The 19,071-nt window shown below is 42.7% G+C and overlaps 1 protein-coding gene across 2 annotated transcripts in view; it reads left to right on the top strand.

The window, feature by feature from the left end:
• Positions 1–19,071, top strand: part of LOC106656365 (ubiquitin carboxyl-terminal hydrolase 36-like) — an 89,519-nt gene that overhangs the window by 28,054 nt on the left and 42,394 nt on the right. For both annotated transcript variants that reach the window (XM_014377310.2, XM_023458127.1), the window contains one exon: positions 3,614–4,208. In XM_014377310.2, the coding sequence (XP_014232796.1) occupies positions 3,614–4,208 (595 nt within the window). The remainder of the gene's footprint in view (positions 1–3,613; positions 4,209–19,071) is intronic.

Below are 19,071 nucleotides of genomic sequence, written 5' to 3'. Positions count from 1 at the left end.
TGCAGTGAGAACTCACACTAGTATTTTTTGCATAAATAGAACGAGTAAAAATACATTTCCATTTTGATACGTTAAATATGCAGTAAAAAATTAAATTAGTATAATTAAGTATTGTTTCTTTCGATTCAAAGGTACAATTCGGAAAATGATTTTCTATCATTCTCGAAAATGAAATTTTTTTAAATTTTGGAGACCGCCGTTTAAACATCGTTAGAGGCCCGAAGTCGAAGTTTTCTACAGATGACAAAAAAGTCTTTTTTCTTATTTTCGTTAATCAACATCTTCGATGAAATATTTTCTGCAATTTTTTCAATAAAAAAAGCAAAAGTCTTAATAAAATAGGTACCCACATAATATGAAAGCTTCCCGTGAAATCTTTCAAGAAAGTTTTCCATGAAAGATTTCAGAAAGTTTCCAGAAAGTTTTTTTTTATCTTCCCAGCAGCATACAGGAAAAGCTTTCATAAAATCTTTTCGGAAGTTTCCCGAAAGGTTGCAAGAAAGATTTCACAGAATATTTTTTGAAGGTTTCATCAAAACGTTTGGGAAGCTTCCCTAATCCTTCCCGGGATGCTTTCATCAAACCATTATAGAAGCATCAATAAAAGCTTGAAGAAAGCTTTACGGAAACTTGTGAGGGAATTTCAGGATGCTTTTTAGAAAGTTTTCATGGATTATTTCGCAAAGTTTTCTGAGAAGTTACAAAAAATGTTTCTCAAATTATTTTTTTGAAAGTTTCATTTAAAATTTCAGGAAGCTTCTCTAATCCTTCCAGGGATGCTTCCATGAAACCATTCTAAAAGCATCAATAAAAGCTTGAAGGAAGCTCCACGGAAACTTTCGAGAAACTTTCAGGAAACTTTCCAGAAATATTCCATGAAAACTTCTTAAAAGTTTTCTGAAAGGTTGCGACGATGGTTTCATAGATTTATAAGTGAGCGTTTCATTGAAGCTTTCAGGAAAATTTATTAAAAATTTTTATGAAAGTTTTCTGAAAGGTTATTTCGAATGTTTCAGTGGAACTTTCAAAAAGCTTCCTAGATACTTCCGAACAAGTTTTTAGCTTCATAAATCGCCAACAGGTGGCGTATACATAAATTTATCGAGCTCACAAGTGGGTAATAGGAAATTTTTATACAAGTACTCCTCTCCTCCTTGACTGCTAATTTGTAAAGTTGTTTGGGGGTCTTCTTGTACATAATAATGAAGCCCCCTATGGTTACTTCATTCCAATGGGCCCTGGAAACCATTATAAAGCCCATATAATATAACATAATGTTTAAAATACCACTGATTGGTATCAGGCCTTGTACGGTCAAGTCTAACTGTCTCAAAAATATTTGTACATGAACTTTTGTGGATTCTAAATACTTTTGCAAATGATAAACAATTGAACTCAATTGGTTTGCTGTGTATGTTTTAAAGAGCGCACCAATTTGAGCTAAAATTAACGTACCAAACAATAAATATTGATGTAAATAATATGAAAATGATTTTTATTTGTATAACTCACATATCCCTTCTCTTCACCTATTCCTGACACTCATCTGGAGTGAATTTACATGTTTTGAGGGCCAGAAATAGGTGATAAAGAAAGAACAGTAAGTTTTATAAATGAAAACATTTTTACATGATTTAATATAAATATTAGTTGATAAATGCATAAATTTTAGCTTGAATTGATTCGCTCTTTGAGAATTTCAGTAAACCAATTGAGTTAAATTGTTTATTGATTGAAAAGGTGTTTTGGACTTTAAAAACTCAAAGTATAAATACTTCTCAATCAGTTAAATTTGACTGTGTAAACATGATATTATTATACGTTTATATAAGGTATTTTATACATTATATTATATTATATTATAATATAATAGGATATGTTAATCTGTGAACTTTAGGATAAATTAATTATCTCATTCGTAATTATCAACCTCGGCTTCGTCTCGGATAATAAATTACATGTGCTCTGAGACTTTCCAGTTTTTCACTCCCTAGGTGCAAAGTATACTATTTGAAAACCTTTCAAATGACTTTCAAGAAAGGTCTCTGAAAATTTTCATGAAATCTCTTAGGAATCTTTCATGAAAGCTTTCTGAGACCATTTGGGCGCGGACATTTTGAGCTTCTTGAAAGCTTCCATGAACGCTTCCTGGTAGATTCCAAAACTTTCTTGGAAACTTCCGAAATACTTTCAAGAAGCTTTCATGGTATGTGGGTAGTATCTTTTTAGAATGAAAACAAGAATCCTATTTGTTATTTAAATGCTGCATAAGTTGCATCGTACAATTTATTTAATTAATGAAATCATTTATTTTTAACGTGATAAAATTTCATATAGTCATACAACGAAAATCCAGCACGAAAACAAAGATATTCCAAGATTGATAAAAATAATTTTAAAAAATTCGAAATTCTTCAATTTCTTAGTCTGAAATAATAAACATAGAATTAGTTACAAAAAAATAATGGCTAATTCGAGCAAGAAAAAAGTATTTCATTATTTATTCAAGAATATGCATCTGTAAAATTCCCGGGGCCATCGCTGGACGAATCCGCTCGTCATTATCTCGCACAAGTACAGGGCGCACGGCTCGTGATTGCTCAGCAGCTTATGCCAATCCTCCGTCGAGTCGTCGAACCTCGAGCAGTCCGCCGATTTCAACGGGAAATCGTCCGTATCGAATCCCTCGGCGAAGTAATCCTCGCTGGGAAAGACGAAGCTGGACAGATCGGCGCCACGATCCAAGAGTACATCGACGCTTTTCGGCTGGAGATTCGCCACGGCCAACTGCAGGGGTGTCCTGCCCCGCTTGTCTCTCGCGTCGATCGTCACCCCCTGATGTCTCTCGTCGTTGATCCGGAAGAACAGCTCGACGATGTATCTCCGGCAGACCTCGTGCAGCGGAGTCGAGCCGTCGACCTCACTTTCTCTTGGAAGGCGTCGAGGGATTCGTCGCTACTGCTAACTTCGCGACTGAATTTGCTGCTGTCGTCGCCATAACTTTCGGAACCGGCCTCGGCGGCGATCTCTGAAACATCGCGAACGACGTGGTCCTTCTTCGTTGATCGTTCTTGTTCCGAATCATCACTCGTAGAAATTAATTCAAGCATTCTATCAAAATAGTCATCATCGGTGTAGTCATCAAAACCACCGTCGCAAAAATCGAAGACGTCCATTCGTTGTTCTATTTCGTACAAGTTCCCGCAATGGTGGTTCCCGACGCTCAGTCGAGGCCTTTTTTCCTCCGATTTTTTCTTCAGTTTTTCCCAAAATTCGACATTTTTGTCAATGCTCTCGCGTCCCTCGCGAACCGAAGTAGAACCATCGTTGGAAATATCATCGACGTGGTCGGCCATTTCTGGAGTACTCTCGAGCTCGGAACTTAGTCTTCGAAATTTTTACTTTCACACGAATTCGCTCTCTGTTTACGCCGTGGCGCGTCGAGTAACGCGTGTATATAACTGGCGATTTCTCGCACAAATGCTCGATACCAGTCGAGTCGAGCGCCTATAATTTAAGCGACAATAACATAAACATATGATTTAGATTTATGATTATTGCCAGCTATATATATAATATATACTGATCGATATCCCTTGGTTATTTGCTGCAGAAAGGGCGACCGCTCGGGCCTCGATCACTTGAACTTCGCCCACAATCACAATCATCACAACAACAACAGCAACAGCTACAACAACGACAACAACAACAGCATCAACAACAACCTCGGCAAACAGCAACAGCAACAAAGATGGTCCAAACGAGCCTTCCAGCGTCGCAGCAGCGAGATCGAGGTGCGAGCCCATCATCGCCAACAACAGCAGCAGCAACTCTCCTCCGCCTCGGGCACGTCGGCCGGTGGCAGTGGCTTCGACGGCGGTCCTAGATCACCCACGCCGTCGCGTCGACGCAGCTCCAGCATCGCCGTGGCCCGACCGACGCCCGATCTGCATCGATTTCTCCAGGCTGAGGGTGGCAGGCCCTGGGGCCACCTGTCGCCCCAGCCGCGCAGCCCGAGCCGCACGCCGAGCTCGGTGTCGCCGGCCTCGCAGCATCTCAGTCCCGCCGGGCCCTGCAGTCCGGCCTGTCCCAGTCCGACGAGTCCCGGCGGCGCGACGACCAACAACGCCGCGGCGGCGTCGACGTCGAGATTGCCACCGAGGCAGCGCGGCAGGACGAGCAGCATGCCCGCCGTACCGAGGCACAGGGTGAGTAGTACGTACAAAGTATACGCGTGAAATTCGTATAAAAAAAAATAACTGCGACGACCGAGAAAAATGTTGCAGTGTTAATATTTTTCTCTCTCTCCCTCGTGGCACACAGGTGCCTCTTGTGCACGCAGGTCCATTCCGTATGTACGTGTACATACGTTTTTTTTTACGAGTTTTTTCAGACGCGCGCGAAAAGTTCCCGCCAAGAAAGAAAAAAAAAAAAGAAGAACGTAATAACGTCGAGTTTACGACTTTGGAGTGGCGAGGCAGTAATTACTGCGGCTCGTTGCTGCTGCTACTATAGATATATAACACACATATTCTTATACGTACACGCGCTTAAAACCTTCTTTTCCACCCTCTCCGCTTAATGCGACGAGCAGCTCATCTGCCTCGTTTTAGCTCTTGAATTCTTTCTCCCTCTTCACACAGGCATCTTCTACTTCTCTCTTTTTTTTCTTTCTTTTTTTTTTACAGCATCGCGAACTAATTAGAAGAAACGCTCAAAGTTCGATTCGAATTAGCTCTCGCTATCAAAGAGTATATAAGCGCGGCGACTCGTATACACGGCGGAAAATAAATCGGAGAACGAACGAAGAAAATAAAAAAAAAAAAAACAGCTCATCGGCATGCAAATGCCCGAGAGCTCGTTCGAGCGATCTCCTCGATTTTCTTCCTCGCTGAAGAGGAAAAAGTGTAACGTTTTTTTTTTGTCGAGAGTAAGAAGATGCTTAAATTGACATGCGACATGCGACAGCGAAGAGCGAGCTTACGTATACATAACTCATGAAATTCAAAGAGGGGGATTAGATCGTTTGCTCTCTCTCTTGCCTGCGGGGCTTACAAAATGCATCCTTTTATTTTATTTCGTTTTATATTATTATTCTTCGTTCGTTCTTTCCAATTTTTTGCATATAAAACCCGCGTGGGCGGACACAAAAGAAATACGAGGGGTAGAGTCAGTCACGTAACGCATCGAAGACAAAAGAATAAAATAAAATATATCGCAATGATTTATTCAATCGCACAATGGACGACGTCGACATCTTTTTTCGGTTCGTTTCACGCATTCGCTTCTATCATATGTATAAATATATATAACACGAAGCCGTGAATCGTCGTCGTCGTCGTCGTCGTCGCTTCCCTTTCTCAAGCCTCCATCTCGATGCCCAGGCCGAATTTGTGATTGCCGTGGGTCGGATTCGTGCAGTCCAGACTGAAGGCCAGCGTCAGCTGGGCGTTCTCCATCGGTTTGAGCTGCAGACTCGTGGCCAGATTGAGGCCCCGGTCCATCTTCACCCGTAGCTTGGTGGTGTCGTCGAGCTTCATGGCGAGGCCGGCGCCCATCGTCCACAGGGTCGCCACCTCGTTCTTGGCCATCTTCGCGTCGAACGCCACGTTCAGGTTCTCGTTCACTGCGAATAAAGATTAAAATCCGTGACCTTGTCGTTTCAACGAGTCTATTTTTGGTGCTGCTGCTGCTGCTGCTCACCTCTGTAAAGTCCGGACAGGCCGATTTCCCGGGGTATCTGCAGGCAGCGCAGATGAACAGCCACGTTGTCCACGTCCATGACCACGGCGACGTTGTTGCGCGTCACCCGCGACGTGTTGGTGTCGAAGCCGCTCTGATAGCCCACGAGGAAGTTCTGCAGCTTGACCACCGCCGAGCCGACCAGGTCCGGGCTTCGGTCCGAGTCGATTGCTGCCGAGACGAAAAAAAAAAAAAAATAGATTATCTCGTTGGAACTTTTTACTTATTTGTTTTAATACTCACTGACGCCGCAGCCCGCGTGCAGCATGGAATTGTGAAACTTGGTGACGAGACTGACCGAGTGAAACGAGTCGGGCACGTTGTAGGAGACGCCGGCGCTCACGTCCACGGCCTCGTGCACGACCCCGTTGAGGCTGTACTCGCCGACGAGGGGACCCGCGTTCGAGTACTTGGCCATCAGGTTGCCGTAGCCGTCGGTGTTGTACTTGGTCGACAGTCCGCCGACGGTCTATATGAAAATTTACGTACATATTTACATTATACACGTATTGAAAAAAAAAAGGTTATGAACCTTTTGACTGCTGAAGTTGAAGTTGCCGTCGATCTCGGCCTTGACGTCCTTGATCGGCTTGCCGATCTTGAACTTGAACAGGTCGAAGGCGAAACCCGTCGAGAAGACATCCTTGAAGGCTCGCCCGAGATCGCAGTAGCCTGGCACGCTCATAATTTGGCAGCAGCAGCAGCAGCCCCCGAGAGCGAGTCTAAGATAAAGGGGACAAGGGGCACCTCCAAAAAAAAAAAAAGATCCACAACACTCGATATTACACACACGTTTTTCGTACCAAAAAATAATCCAAAAAAAAGGGGGGGATAAAGGTAAAAAAGGGTGAAAAAAACTGGTCAAATCGTCTCGAAATCGTGTACGACGCGCGGCGCCTCGGACGTCATGCCTGAAGTTGGCGCTGTCTCGCAACGACGACGACAACGAACATCAACAACAACGACGACGACGATGACGCAGAAAAAAAAGAAAACACGCGAACGCTGCCCGTTTTTACAAGTATATATATATAGAAAAAAATGTAGCTGTAGAGGGATGATGATGCGACGCGATCGACGTTTTTTCCATTTTTACCTTAAAGAGAGAGAAATTGAAAAATTGCATTCCTCGTGTATACACATACACACACACACAGCAACACACAGGGGGGCTTAATCGTCTAATGGACTGCACGTTGTTGCATCCGCGCGCGTTTTAGCTTTTTTTCGCGCGCCACGGCTACTACGGCCTTTTACGATCGATAAAAGGCGTTTATACGTACGCTATATGGTACAACAAAGTAAATAATGGAATGTGCATATACATACGTACGAACGCGCGTGTAAAAGTAAACCTGACATCTTCTCATTTTTCTCTCTCACTCTCATATAAATATATGCATTTTTTCTCTCTTTCACCTCTATAGAGCCCCGCGTCGAAACAATTCCGAATTAAAAAGTTGTAACGCGGGCCGCTGCTGAAATTGCGAGCTCTCTCTCTCTCTCGTTATTTTTCCGTGCGTACATTCGCGTCACGCTGAAAAAAAAATTTTTCATTATGGAAAATACCGGGGTTGTTGAGTGTAGGAGAGGAGCGAAGAAAAAAATTCCTCCGCCCATTGTGCGTGTATATACGTGTATATAATGTAATCCATCGCGTTTGTGCGTCGCATCGACGCACAAAAAAAATAAATGCGTACGAGAGAAAATAAAGCGGAAAGTGGTGTATATAGTATCGCATGAAAATTCAAAAAAAAAAAAAAAAAAATACCGACGCTTCGACGTTTTTAGAGTTGATCATCGATGCGCGAGAGCTTCCGTTTTACGTAACCAATGGAATTTTTAAAAACATTTATATGCGCGCCCCTTGGCCCTCCGGCCTTTTTCTGTCTATGTATATATAGAATCAAAGGGCTGCGCAGGTATGCGATGTATGTAAAACATACCTTGGAAGCCCGAAAGTCGAAAAATACATTACACGAGATCGGTCGAAGCGGTGGATATATATCGCAGCCAGTGATTTCGAGAAAATTTTAGCTCGATAGCAATTTTTCATATCGAGCTTTATAAATCGTACCGTGATAGTGATTTTTTGATGACTTTTTTTTTGTGTGTGCGTTATTCTTCTCGCAGCTTATCGCGCGCGTGCGCGAGCAGTGGCACGAAAAAAATAAAGTACAAGATAGGACGAAAAAAAAAGAATACAAATAATCCACTTATGAAAGGAGGCGCATCGCCGCGGGGGCAGTCACTTGTGTGTGTGTCCCCTATATAATGAATATATCTATACACACGTATACATACCCACAGTTGACATACATTTTTTAAACCGCGAGTAATGCGATTTGGAGTTCACTGCGTATATTACCTCACGTATAAATGTGTGTGTGTGGGTGCGGGAGCGAAGGTATGCTCGGGCGCACTGCACACTTAATTTTCCGCGTCGAGATCATCATTATTATTATTATATAAAGTATAAGGGTAGGGACGCGAGAGGAGGGTAAACTTCATTTAGCAGCTCGCGTATAATACGACCCTCTTTATTTCTTTTTTTTTTTTTAACTCTTTTTTTTGATGATTAAAACGTTTGCCGTAGGAATAATGGCCTTAAAAATGATAGCATTACATGCGAGCCGCGAATGAACTACGGGCCGGCGAGCCAAACGACCGCTATATCCGCGCATACACGCGAGAGGGCATAAACGAAATGTCTTTTGCTTTATTATGCTTTTATTCGAGATTTGGCTTGTTTTTTCGGACGACGTGAGACTCGTATGTTCACGCGTGAGTTTTTTTTGTCTCTTTATCGACTCGTGTGTTGCGTTTGGAAATGATTGAAAAAAAAAGAAAGGAAAAACGGCTGCAGTGAGAGGCTTAGTATTTTGTTCGAGTTCCGCAATGTACTTTTTTTCACGGCGATTCCGAAAAAAAGTAACGTTCACATTTTTTTTCGGAAAACAAAGTCAGCTTATGTTAATACAGATTTTTTGCTTTCGACTCCTTTTTCTCTCTTCATTCAGATGCTGTCTACGAATATTATTTTTCTTCGAACGGCAAATATGTATTTATGCACAAATCAGCTTTGTAAAACAGTAGTGTTAGCGGACATCAAAGGGCTGAATCTTTTTGATGTTCTTTAGCTGTGCATCTCACGTACTCGCGCGCTGACTATTGTCAGTTTGACGGATGAGATATTTTTTCGATGATCGAGTGGTTTTTTGAATGAAAAAAATCAAGACTTACTTTTATTCATTTATTTATTTATTTTATATGTTTCTTTGATAAACTGAACAGTCAATTGAATTTAATAACTTCGGACATTGAGAAATACGAGAAATGTACTATCTATTTCTCTCGACGCACGCTCAATCTGTGGCCGCCAGACAAATGCGATACAAATCTGCGTTATTTAGCTTCTCGATGACTTTTTCACAGCAACGAAACGGTAGTTCGTAGCGCGTCATCTCCAAGAAAGATTTCAGTGCCCACCGGCGGAAAAATTCCCTCAACAGCATCTCGCACAGATACTTAACACATGTCCTCGGAAAACATCCACCACGGACCGACCAAAATTCATTCGAGAGCTCAAATTCGAGGAAGTCCTTTGGCGTGGGTAGTTTTCGTTGTCTCAACTCCTCGGGTCGCAATTGCATAAAATCGTAAAGCGACAGGTTCGAATCGATCATCGCTTCTTTCGCTTTGCTCTCTTTGTCGTAAAGCCAGAGGTGGTCCAACCATTCGTCCCAAAACCAATCGAACTCGGCAAACACTTTCATGATCATCAGGGCGTCGGACCGGCTCAGTTCGTATCCTCTGTCTTCGAGGTGCTCCATCACTTTCAGCGCACCAGATGCTACGCTCAAGTTTATGCGATATTTATTTACGAAGGTATTCAACCCCCTAATGCATCTTTCAAAATAACTTTCAGTTGGAAAAACGAAGCCACAGATATCGGCTCCGCGATCCAAAAGTGTGCTTACCGTGTTCGGATTAAACGTCGTTACGGCCAATTGAAGCGGTGTCAGACCCTCGTTATCCTTCGCGTCGATCTGCAGCACCGACTGACCGAGTTCATCGTTGATTTTGAAGAATTGCTCCGCCCAGTCGTCGTCGTACTTGGTCATGGAAATGATATGTAGAGGTGTCCATCCGTTCGGAGCCGCTAAATTTGGACTGGCCCCTCTTCTCAACAACCGCTCTACCAAATTTACGCGGCCACGGAACAGAGCGACGTGCAATGGCGTCAAGCCTGACGCTGTCACGGCGTCGACCTGCACCGTCTGTTGTCTGTCGTCGCATATCTTGAAAAATAATTCAAATAATTTCTCCGGGTCTTCCCTGTAATCGCCCTTGCAAATCGAATGCAAAACAGTCCATCCTTCGGTATTGGCCGAATTCGGATCCGCACCGTATATCAGCAGTAGTCCGGCCAATTGCATGTTGCCTTGGTCAATGGCGAAGTTTAACGGTGATATAGATGTGTCTGCGTCGATTACGTGAAGAACGCCATTGGGATCGAGGCCGAGCTCGAGGAAGTTTTCGACGATATCCAGCAGGCTATACTTACAAGCCACTTGAAAATGAGTTAATCCGGACTCGTCGACGTAATTCACATCGAACCTCGTGTATATTTTAAAAAGTTCGACGATGATGGTTCTCCCGAAATGCCCGAAACGATCTACCCGGTGCACGGCAGTGGTGCGACGCAGCAGTGGCTTGCCGTCCTCGTCTAGATCGGGCTCGCCTTTGTAGCCGGACCTAACGGCAAAATCGACGAAAGCTCGTTCGGGTGCACGAGATGAGATTATATCCTGCGCGAGAAGCCAATCGATTTCTTCCCCTCTAAAAATGTCCCGAAGATTCGGAAGATTGCCTCTCCATTGTCGAATCAATTTTCTAAGACAGAAGTAACCTTTTAATCTCTCCTCTTCGTTATCCCAATCGATTTTTCCTCGTAAACTCTTCAATTTATTCGAGTTCATTTGGCCATAGTAATCCATGTCTTCGGAATCGTAGTATAATTCAGTCAAAAAACTATCCCCGTCATTGTCGGAATCATCGTCGGTATCAAAATATTCGTGAAAAATGGAATTGGCCATCGTGCTACACATAAACACAATCACTTCTATAACTTATTAAATGAAGATATTTCACGAGAATCGCTTGTAGTCCGTGCGATATTTCGTTGTTCACGCTGCGGCGTCGTAACGTGCACTGAACAAAGCAACTCGGCTCGACATACCGCGCACCACTGCCACGAGTGCCTATATAAGGTACTGCAATGCCTTTACTGCGCCTTGTTCTATCTTAGCCGCCGCCCGCCACATTCTCGAGTCGAGCTTCGAGTTCCGAAGAAACAATGAAAGCCTGTATCGCATAACACATATAGCGAGATATAGCATTATTGAAAGGATAGCATACAAAGGAAAGATTGGAGTTGACCCGATATTTATGTGCGTGCATCAACTTATTCGAAAGAACTTTGAATGCAAGATTAACGCGTTTTAAACGAATTAATTTACAAGTGTCTTCGCGTTAATCGTAGAATTGCGAAGGTGCCTACACGTGCTTTTTTTATAGATTATCAATTTCAGCATTTTCATATCATCATATCATTAATTAGAATTTAATAATGCACTATGATACCGCGTAAAAATGTATACGTTCGACGTATTTCGCGATATTTGATAATATTAAACCACTGAAATTGTTTTAATCATGTGCAGAAATCCAATGCAATGATGCGAAGCAACATTAGCTTTTCGTCTTAACGTCGAGCACGTTATTATATTATTTCCATTCACGCCGTATCCGAAAAAAACCACGTCGATCTTTTTTACTTTCGTTTACTTGAAAAAAATTAGAAAAAAAATTAAATTCTTCTGCAGAGATTTTGTGCATCGTGCTTCATTACATCTCTTCTTTTGGGTCAAATACTTTTTGATTGTTATAAACAAATAACTATTCAATGACTATGCAAATAATTTTACGAATTAATTTTTGCCCGAAAAATTTTTTTTCAAGGTTATTGCTGCTTTTTAAACAAAAAATGAAAACTTGCATTTTTTTTCAACTCAATAGTTACGAACTACTATCGATTCAAATTGTTGATTCGACAATTTTTTCATACTTAAATGTCAATTTTGCATCGCTCAGTTTTAATCGGTAAGTACAGTGTATTATAATGAATTTCTTCAATGCTGTACAATACTCAAGGCTACGATGATTTGTTTCATTTCATTTCCATGTAATGTATTTTTTATTTGATACATAGTGATAATCGAGCACACGTACGAACATTTTTTTAACATTATCAACTAAGAAGTATGTATGAAATTCCTCGATGTCCTTGCCTGAAAAACAATAATAATAGAAAGTTAAAAAATAGTAAGAAAAAACTATAACTTAGAACGGTTAAAAAAAGTGAAAATACCTCTGCAATCGATATCACTCGTTCAGGCTCTGTTTGCCTGCAACGTTTTCTGATGCCAGACATATTTCCGACCAATCGTTGTACCTCAGCTGATCCAATATTCTTTCACAGGAGAACATCGGTAAATCGTGTCGGGTCAGTTGCCGGAAAAAATAAAGCGTCCATCGACGGAAAAATCTTATTAATGTCTCGTACTCCGACTCCTTGCAATTGAGGAACGAGAAAATATCGTGTTTATCGAATACTTTCACGATCGTCAGAGCGTCATTTTGATTTAATTCGTATCCTCTTTTTTCTAAGCGCTCGATAACAGCCATCGTGCCACAAGCTAGTTTCGTTTCAGAATAAAGATAATTACAATTTTTCTCCGATTCAAATCTTCGATGAAAGTAATTCTCGGTTGGGAACACGAAAGCAGAGAGATCAGCGCCGCGATCCAAGAGTGTATCGACTAAGTTCGGCAAGAGATTCGCGACAGCATATTGAAGCGGTGTGCATCCAAACGTGTCCTTGGCATCGATGTCCACCTCCTGCTGCAAATCATCACTGATATTGAAAAACGTCTTGGCCAAGTCGTCGTCGCGTCGTCTCTTGCAAATCGAGTGCAAAGGTGTCAATCCCTCCCTATTGGGCAAATTCAGACTCGCGCCTTTTCTCAGCAGAAGTTCGGCTATTTTTATGTTGCCGCAGCACAGAGCCAAGTGTAGAGGTGGAGAAGCCCGACTCGAGTCGTGATTTTCTGCCGGACAATTGGGATCCTGGCCGAGCTCGAGGAATTTCACGACGACGTCCTCGCATCCAGACATGCAAGCCGCATGAAAGTGCGAGAATCCAAATTTATCAATGTAATTTACATGGAATTTGTTGTAAATTTTAAACAATTCAGGAACGATGGCTATGTAATGTTTTTTAGCTGCCCAGTGCACCGCCGTGGTACGACGCGTCAACGGCTTGCCGTCCTCGTCTATTTCAGGCTCGTCCTCGTAGCCGGTGCGAGCCACGAACCTGATCAGCAGTTGCCCGCGATAATTTTTTTCAGAATTCTCCCGGTTCATTACGGACAGCCTGAGGAGCCCATCGATTTCTGCGGGCCGAAAAATATCTCGAAGGTTCGGAAGATTGATTTTCCAATTACGTATTAAATCTACAACGGGGCGAAAAAACGAGCGTGTATCTTCCTCGATCTTCCACTTGACGTTTTCTCGCAAGTTCTTCAATTTTTCTAATTTTTCTTGACACACGTCTTGGGAATCCCAGTCGTCACTTTCGTCGTTTTCGTCAATGTCATAATAATCATCACTGGAAAAGTCATCGTAATAATTGCAATATCCTTCGAAATCGTCATTAAACTCGCACATCGTTCAGCCGCTCACAAAAATACATGGACTTGTAATAACTCGTAATATTAATGTTTTCCCCGAGAGTCACTACTGCCTGCGCACACAATCACACAAAAATACAGTATAGCTAGTGAAATTTATTATTTTCACGAAAATCCCGAGCCGTAGTCTACGCGATCTTTCTTGGTTTGAACGGAACAATACGAGATTCGGCACTATACCTATGCGGCTTGTGTGCAGTGTACGCTTATCTAGCGAGATAACGACACCTCGAATTTCTCTGCCGAATTCACTCATTTGCTAAAGTAAGGCACTTGACTTTTAATCTATATAAATGTAATCAGATGCTGCTAGAAGCGTCAATTTAATTTTTTTATTTATATATATATAATTAAATTGTGTATTTTATTCGGCGCAAAATTACTATAAGTTTATTGAACAATATTCGGAGAAGAAAAAAATCTTGAATGATGTCTGTTGTTGTTGTGCTAAAAACTCTAGTTAGGAGAAAATTTTCAAGCTTTCGAATATATTACCACCGGCTGAATATATTGTGTTCATTGAGAAGTAAAGTATAAAGCTATAGGACGTAATCGCGCGACGTTGCACTCGGAATTATCATCAACTCTTTTGCGATTCTCGCGAACGTTACGTCGTCGTACCAATGATTTTTGAGCTGCACCGATTCATCGAACAATCCTGTGCTTCGAAAAAAATTTCATAATCGTCGTGGCGTCGCTTCGCTCCATAGTTCGTATCCTCTTTTCTCGAGATGCGCGACGATGGCCAGTGCGTCGGACACCAGTCTCATTTTAAATTATTATATGAATCATTTTAAATAATCGGACTACAAAAACTGTAATTGAATAGTTTTGATGAACTATAAGAGACAGAAATAACATTCACGTCCCGCCTCAACTTATTAACGCACTGCTGATTCATCGTTATTGAATTGCTTGATTTTAATCAGGATATGAAATTATGTAATGAAACCATGAAACGCAATGCAATATAATTCTTTCTATGAAACAAAATTTATATTTAATACATAATGATGATTGGTTACACTAAAGGAAAATATTTTTGAATTGTCAAAATTCTGGACGTCCTTGCCTAAAAAATAGTAAAACAATAAAAAGTTAAAAAATGGCGAAAAACTTCTATAATTTCGATTAATTGAAAAAAAAATGAAAGTACCTTCACAATCGATATCGCATGCATTGACTCTGTTCGTTTGCGAAACTTTCTGCTGCCAGGCATATTTTCAACAAATCCTCGTTTGTTAGCAGATCCAAGATCATCTTACAACAGAGAACCGGCAGTCGATACTGCGTTAGTGTCAAGAAAAATTCCAAAGTCCATCGACGGAAAAATCTTCTCGATGTTATTTCGCACAGATACACTTCGCACCCCATAAACTTAATGATGAAATGCAAACATTTATCGTCTTTTCGCTGGAGCTCAAAGTAATCCGTAATCGTGAACGATTTCTCGGACTTTTCCAGTGGCTGACAAAGCAAGTCGGCGAGCGACAGGCTCGAATTCACCATCAGATCGTTCTCCGACCTCGTGTAGTGCGCTGCGTTGCAACGCAAAATTTGAAATTGCTTCGACGTAAAGAGCATGTCATGCTTAGCGAATATTTTCATGATCTTCAAGGAGTCACTTCGGTCCAGCTCGTAACCTCTTTTCTCTAGACGTTCGACGATAGCCAGAATGCCAGACGACGCTACTTTCTTTTTATTACAATTCCAATGATGATCCGGGTCATAGTAACTCGCAGCAGGAAACACGAAGCTCGACAGATCGGCGCCATAATCCACAAGTAAATCGAACACATTCGGCAAGAAATTCGCCACGGCCCACTGAAGAGGTGTCCGACCCAATTTGTCCACGGCGTCGACCTGCACCGTCCGATTTCTATCTTTACCGATCTCGAAAATCGTCCTCAACAATTCCACCGATTTATATTCGCTGTTTTTCATGCAAATCACGTGCAGAGCAGTCGAACCGTCCTTGTTAGTCGAATTCGGATCTGCGTCTTTTCTCAGCAGCAATTCGGCGATCTCTCGGATTTTGTCGGCTGTAGCCAATAACTTCGATGCCACGCGATCGCAGTAAATCCGACAAATTTTATGCAGAGGGGTCGATCCGTCCACGTTGGCCAAATTAGGATCGGCATCATTATCAAGTAGTAATCGTACTAAATTTTTAAGGCAGCTATCCGCAGCAATGTTCAGCGGTGTGTTACCAAAGCTATCCCCAATATTGATCTGCACCGGCCTACGTCGATGGTCGTCGCTGTCTTTGTCAATTTTAAAAAATATCTCCGCGATATCGTCACGATCGATATAGTGCAGCGGTGCCTGTCCATTCTCGTCGGTCGAATTAGGATCGGCGCCGTATCTCAGCAGCACCTCGACCACCTTCTTGTTATCGTGGTTTTTCAGAGCCAAGCGTAGCGGCGAGTCACCCGTTTCCTTCCAGAGGCAATTGGGATCCTGTCCGAGCTCGAGGAATTTCTCGACCACGTCGTCGCAGCCGCAACGACAGGCCACGTGAAAATGAGTCAAACCGGACTCGTCGATGTAATTCGCGTCGAATTTGTCGTAAATTTTGAATAAATCAGGGACGACGGAGTAGGAGTAGTCGCGGTTTTTAGCCGCCCAGTGGACTGGTGTGATACGAAGCAACAACGGCTTGCCGTTTTCATCGAGGTCAGGCTCGTCTTTGTAGCCGCTACGGGCCACGAGTACAACGAATGGTTCTTCTGGAGTCTCGTCGTCTGTACCTTCGTTCATCATAGACTGCACAAGAAGCCGATCAATTTCTTCGTTACGGAAAATGTCTTTGAGTTTTGGCGGTTGGCCCTTCCATCGGCTGAACAAATCCTCAAGTCGCCAGAGAAGTTCAACTCGCTCTTCTTCGATCTCCCAGTTAACCTTCTCTCGTAATCTCTTCAGTTCGCTTGGAAAGTCTCCTTCAAAGTCACAGTCGTAGCCATCGAATACGTCGTCTTCGTCAGGAAAACACGGGAATTCAAAACCGTCATCCTCGAGGTCGGACATCGTTTTGCACAATAATTCAAAAATACACAAGCCTGTAATAATAAGTAAAGCGTATTCACTTCACGAAATTGTCAGACCACAGATCGAAGCGATCTTTCTTTGTTTTACACTACGACGTACTGAAACTGAACTTAACGACTCGAGAGGCGGCACAGCACTGCCGCAGCCCGCAACTGTTCGCCTCAGTCATGCCCACATCACTACGCCACGCATTTCGATACGAGTCGAGCCAACCGCCTATAGCAGCAAAGCAGTAAAATAAACGTATCGCATATAGCACAAAGGATGTGACGTTTTGAAACATCACGTTCACAGACGGTCAATATGAAGTAAATCGAGTAATTATTTTTCCGACCAGAATATTTTTTAGGTCATGCGAATATAAAATTCAAGTTCAAAGGTAAATAATAATCCAGCCCATTCGTCGTTGCTTCGATCCATCGCCGCTGTCCCGCGAAACAAGTACGACCAAAATCTTACTTTGTTAATTTTTTCATGAAAAATTTCAAGGCACACCAACCTAATATCCTCTCGCTATTATAATCGGGCAGCTGTTTTCAAGTTAAATAAAAGTAAAACATGGCTCTTCGAATAAGGAGGAAATTTTGAAGCTATCGAATACATCATAATTACCGAGAAGTATCTCAGTATCTTTGGAGATCGAGTATATAATAAAATTATTATGCAAAATATAACTGCTGCTACAGTGAGAGGTAGAAGAGAGTCGAGCTCGTGTCATTTGAGATTATAGGCGGCCGTGTAAATGCAATATATGCTTCAAGCGCTCTGCAACCCTAAAGGATGAATTTTTTGTCTCGATTGCCGAGTGTTTTTTTTGGAAAGGAAAATCAAAAGACTTACATTTATTTATATATATTTTTAATAACGTCAATAATGTACTGCATTAAATAATATCAGACATCGACAAATACTAAAATTACAATACTTTCATTTATTTTGGCGACAATTTAAAAAATGACTCATACTAATCATCGTTATATTTTTAATCACTGGCCGCCATGAATATACGAAACAAATCTTCGTTCGCCAGCAGATCGACGATACTCTCGCAGCAGAGCATCGGCAGTCGATAGCGCGTCAGCTCCAAGAAAGACTCGAGCGCCCAGTGCCAAAAAAATCCCCTCGACGCGATTTCGCACAAGCGCGTATCGCAGGCAACGCGATACCTTCTCGGAATCCGGCCCCATTCTCTCGAGTTCGCGAAGCTCGAGTAATCGGTGCACGCGAGTATTTTTTCCGCCTCCTCGGGACGTAATCGCATCAAATCGTAGAGCGACGTTGCACTCGGAATTATCGTCAACTCTTTTGCCGTTCTCGCGAACTTTACGTCGTCGTACCAATGATTATCGAGATCCATCGATTTATCGAACAATCCGTGCCTCGAAAAAAATTTCATAATCGTCCTGGCGTCGCTTCGCTCCAGTTCGTATCCTCTTTTCTCGAGATGCGCGACGATAGCCAGTGCATCGGACACGAGTCTCGTTTTAAATTCGTTCCAAATATTGTGATCAAATTTTACGCCGAAATAATCTTCGGTGGGAAAAACGAAGCTCGATAGGTCGGCGCCCCGCTCCAAGAGCACGTCGACGGTATTCGAGGCTAGACTGGCTACAGCTAATTGAAGGGGTGTGCGACCCGAGTCGTCCTCGACGTCGATCGGCACCAGCTGATCCAACTCGTCGTTGATCTCGAAAAACAGCTCCGCCAGATCGTCGTCCAGAAATTGAACTCTCTCGCAGATGACGTGCAGAGGAGTCGATCCTTGCGCGTCGACCGAATTGGGATCGGCGCCGCTCCTCAGCAGCAGCCGCGTCACCTCCTTTTGACCGTGGAACAGAGCGTAGTGCAGCGGCGGATCGATCGAGCTCTCGCACGATTCTTGCCCGACGACGAGGCAATCGGCGTCCTGGCCGTGCTCGAGAAATTTCTCGACGACGTCCAGAAGTTCGAACTTGCAGGCGACGTGAAAATGAGTTAAACCGTACTCGTCGACGTAATTCACGTCGAATTTATCGTATATTTCGAATAAATTACCCACGATGGCGTAGTACCTGAGTCGAGCCGCGCAGTGCACCGGTGTATTGCGACGCAGCAGTGGCCGGCCGTATTTATCTACCTCGGGCTCGTCCTTGTAGCCGGTGCGGATTACGAAGTCGATGAATTGATTTTTATTATACTTGCGCCAGGGATCGTTGATGATCTCGATGAGCAGCCAATCCATCTCTGCGGCTCGAAAAAAATCCCGAAGATCTGGAAGTCGGCCCTTCCAGCTACTGATCAATGGATCGAAATTATTGAGAAATTCATGGCGCTCTTCTTCGATCTCCCAATCGACCTTATCTCGTAAAGTTTTCAATTTTTTCAAATAATCGTAGTTGTCGTCGGACATCGTTCAGCGTGATTACACAAAAATGCACTAACTTTAAATTTAAGAAATTAATATATTTTATTACGATCACTTGCGGCA

The sequence above is a fragment of the Trichogramma pretiosum genome, unplaced genomic scaffold, assembly GCF_000599845.2.
Source record: "Trichogramma pretiosum strain Unisexual culture from Peru unplaced genomic scaffold, Tpre_2.0 scaffold122, whole genome shotgun sequence".
In the NCBI taxonomy this organism is placed as follows: domain Eukaryota; kingdom Metazoa; phylum Arthropoda; class Insecta; order Hymenoptera; family Trichogrammatidae; genus Trichogramma; species Trichogramma pretiosum.
The sequence above is the reverse complement of the archived record's forward strand: the minus strand, read 5'-3'. Positions and strand labels throughout refer to the sequence as shown.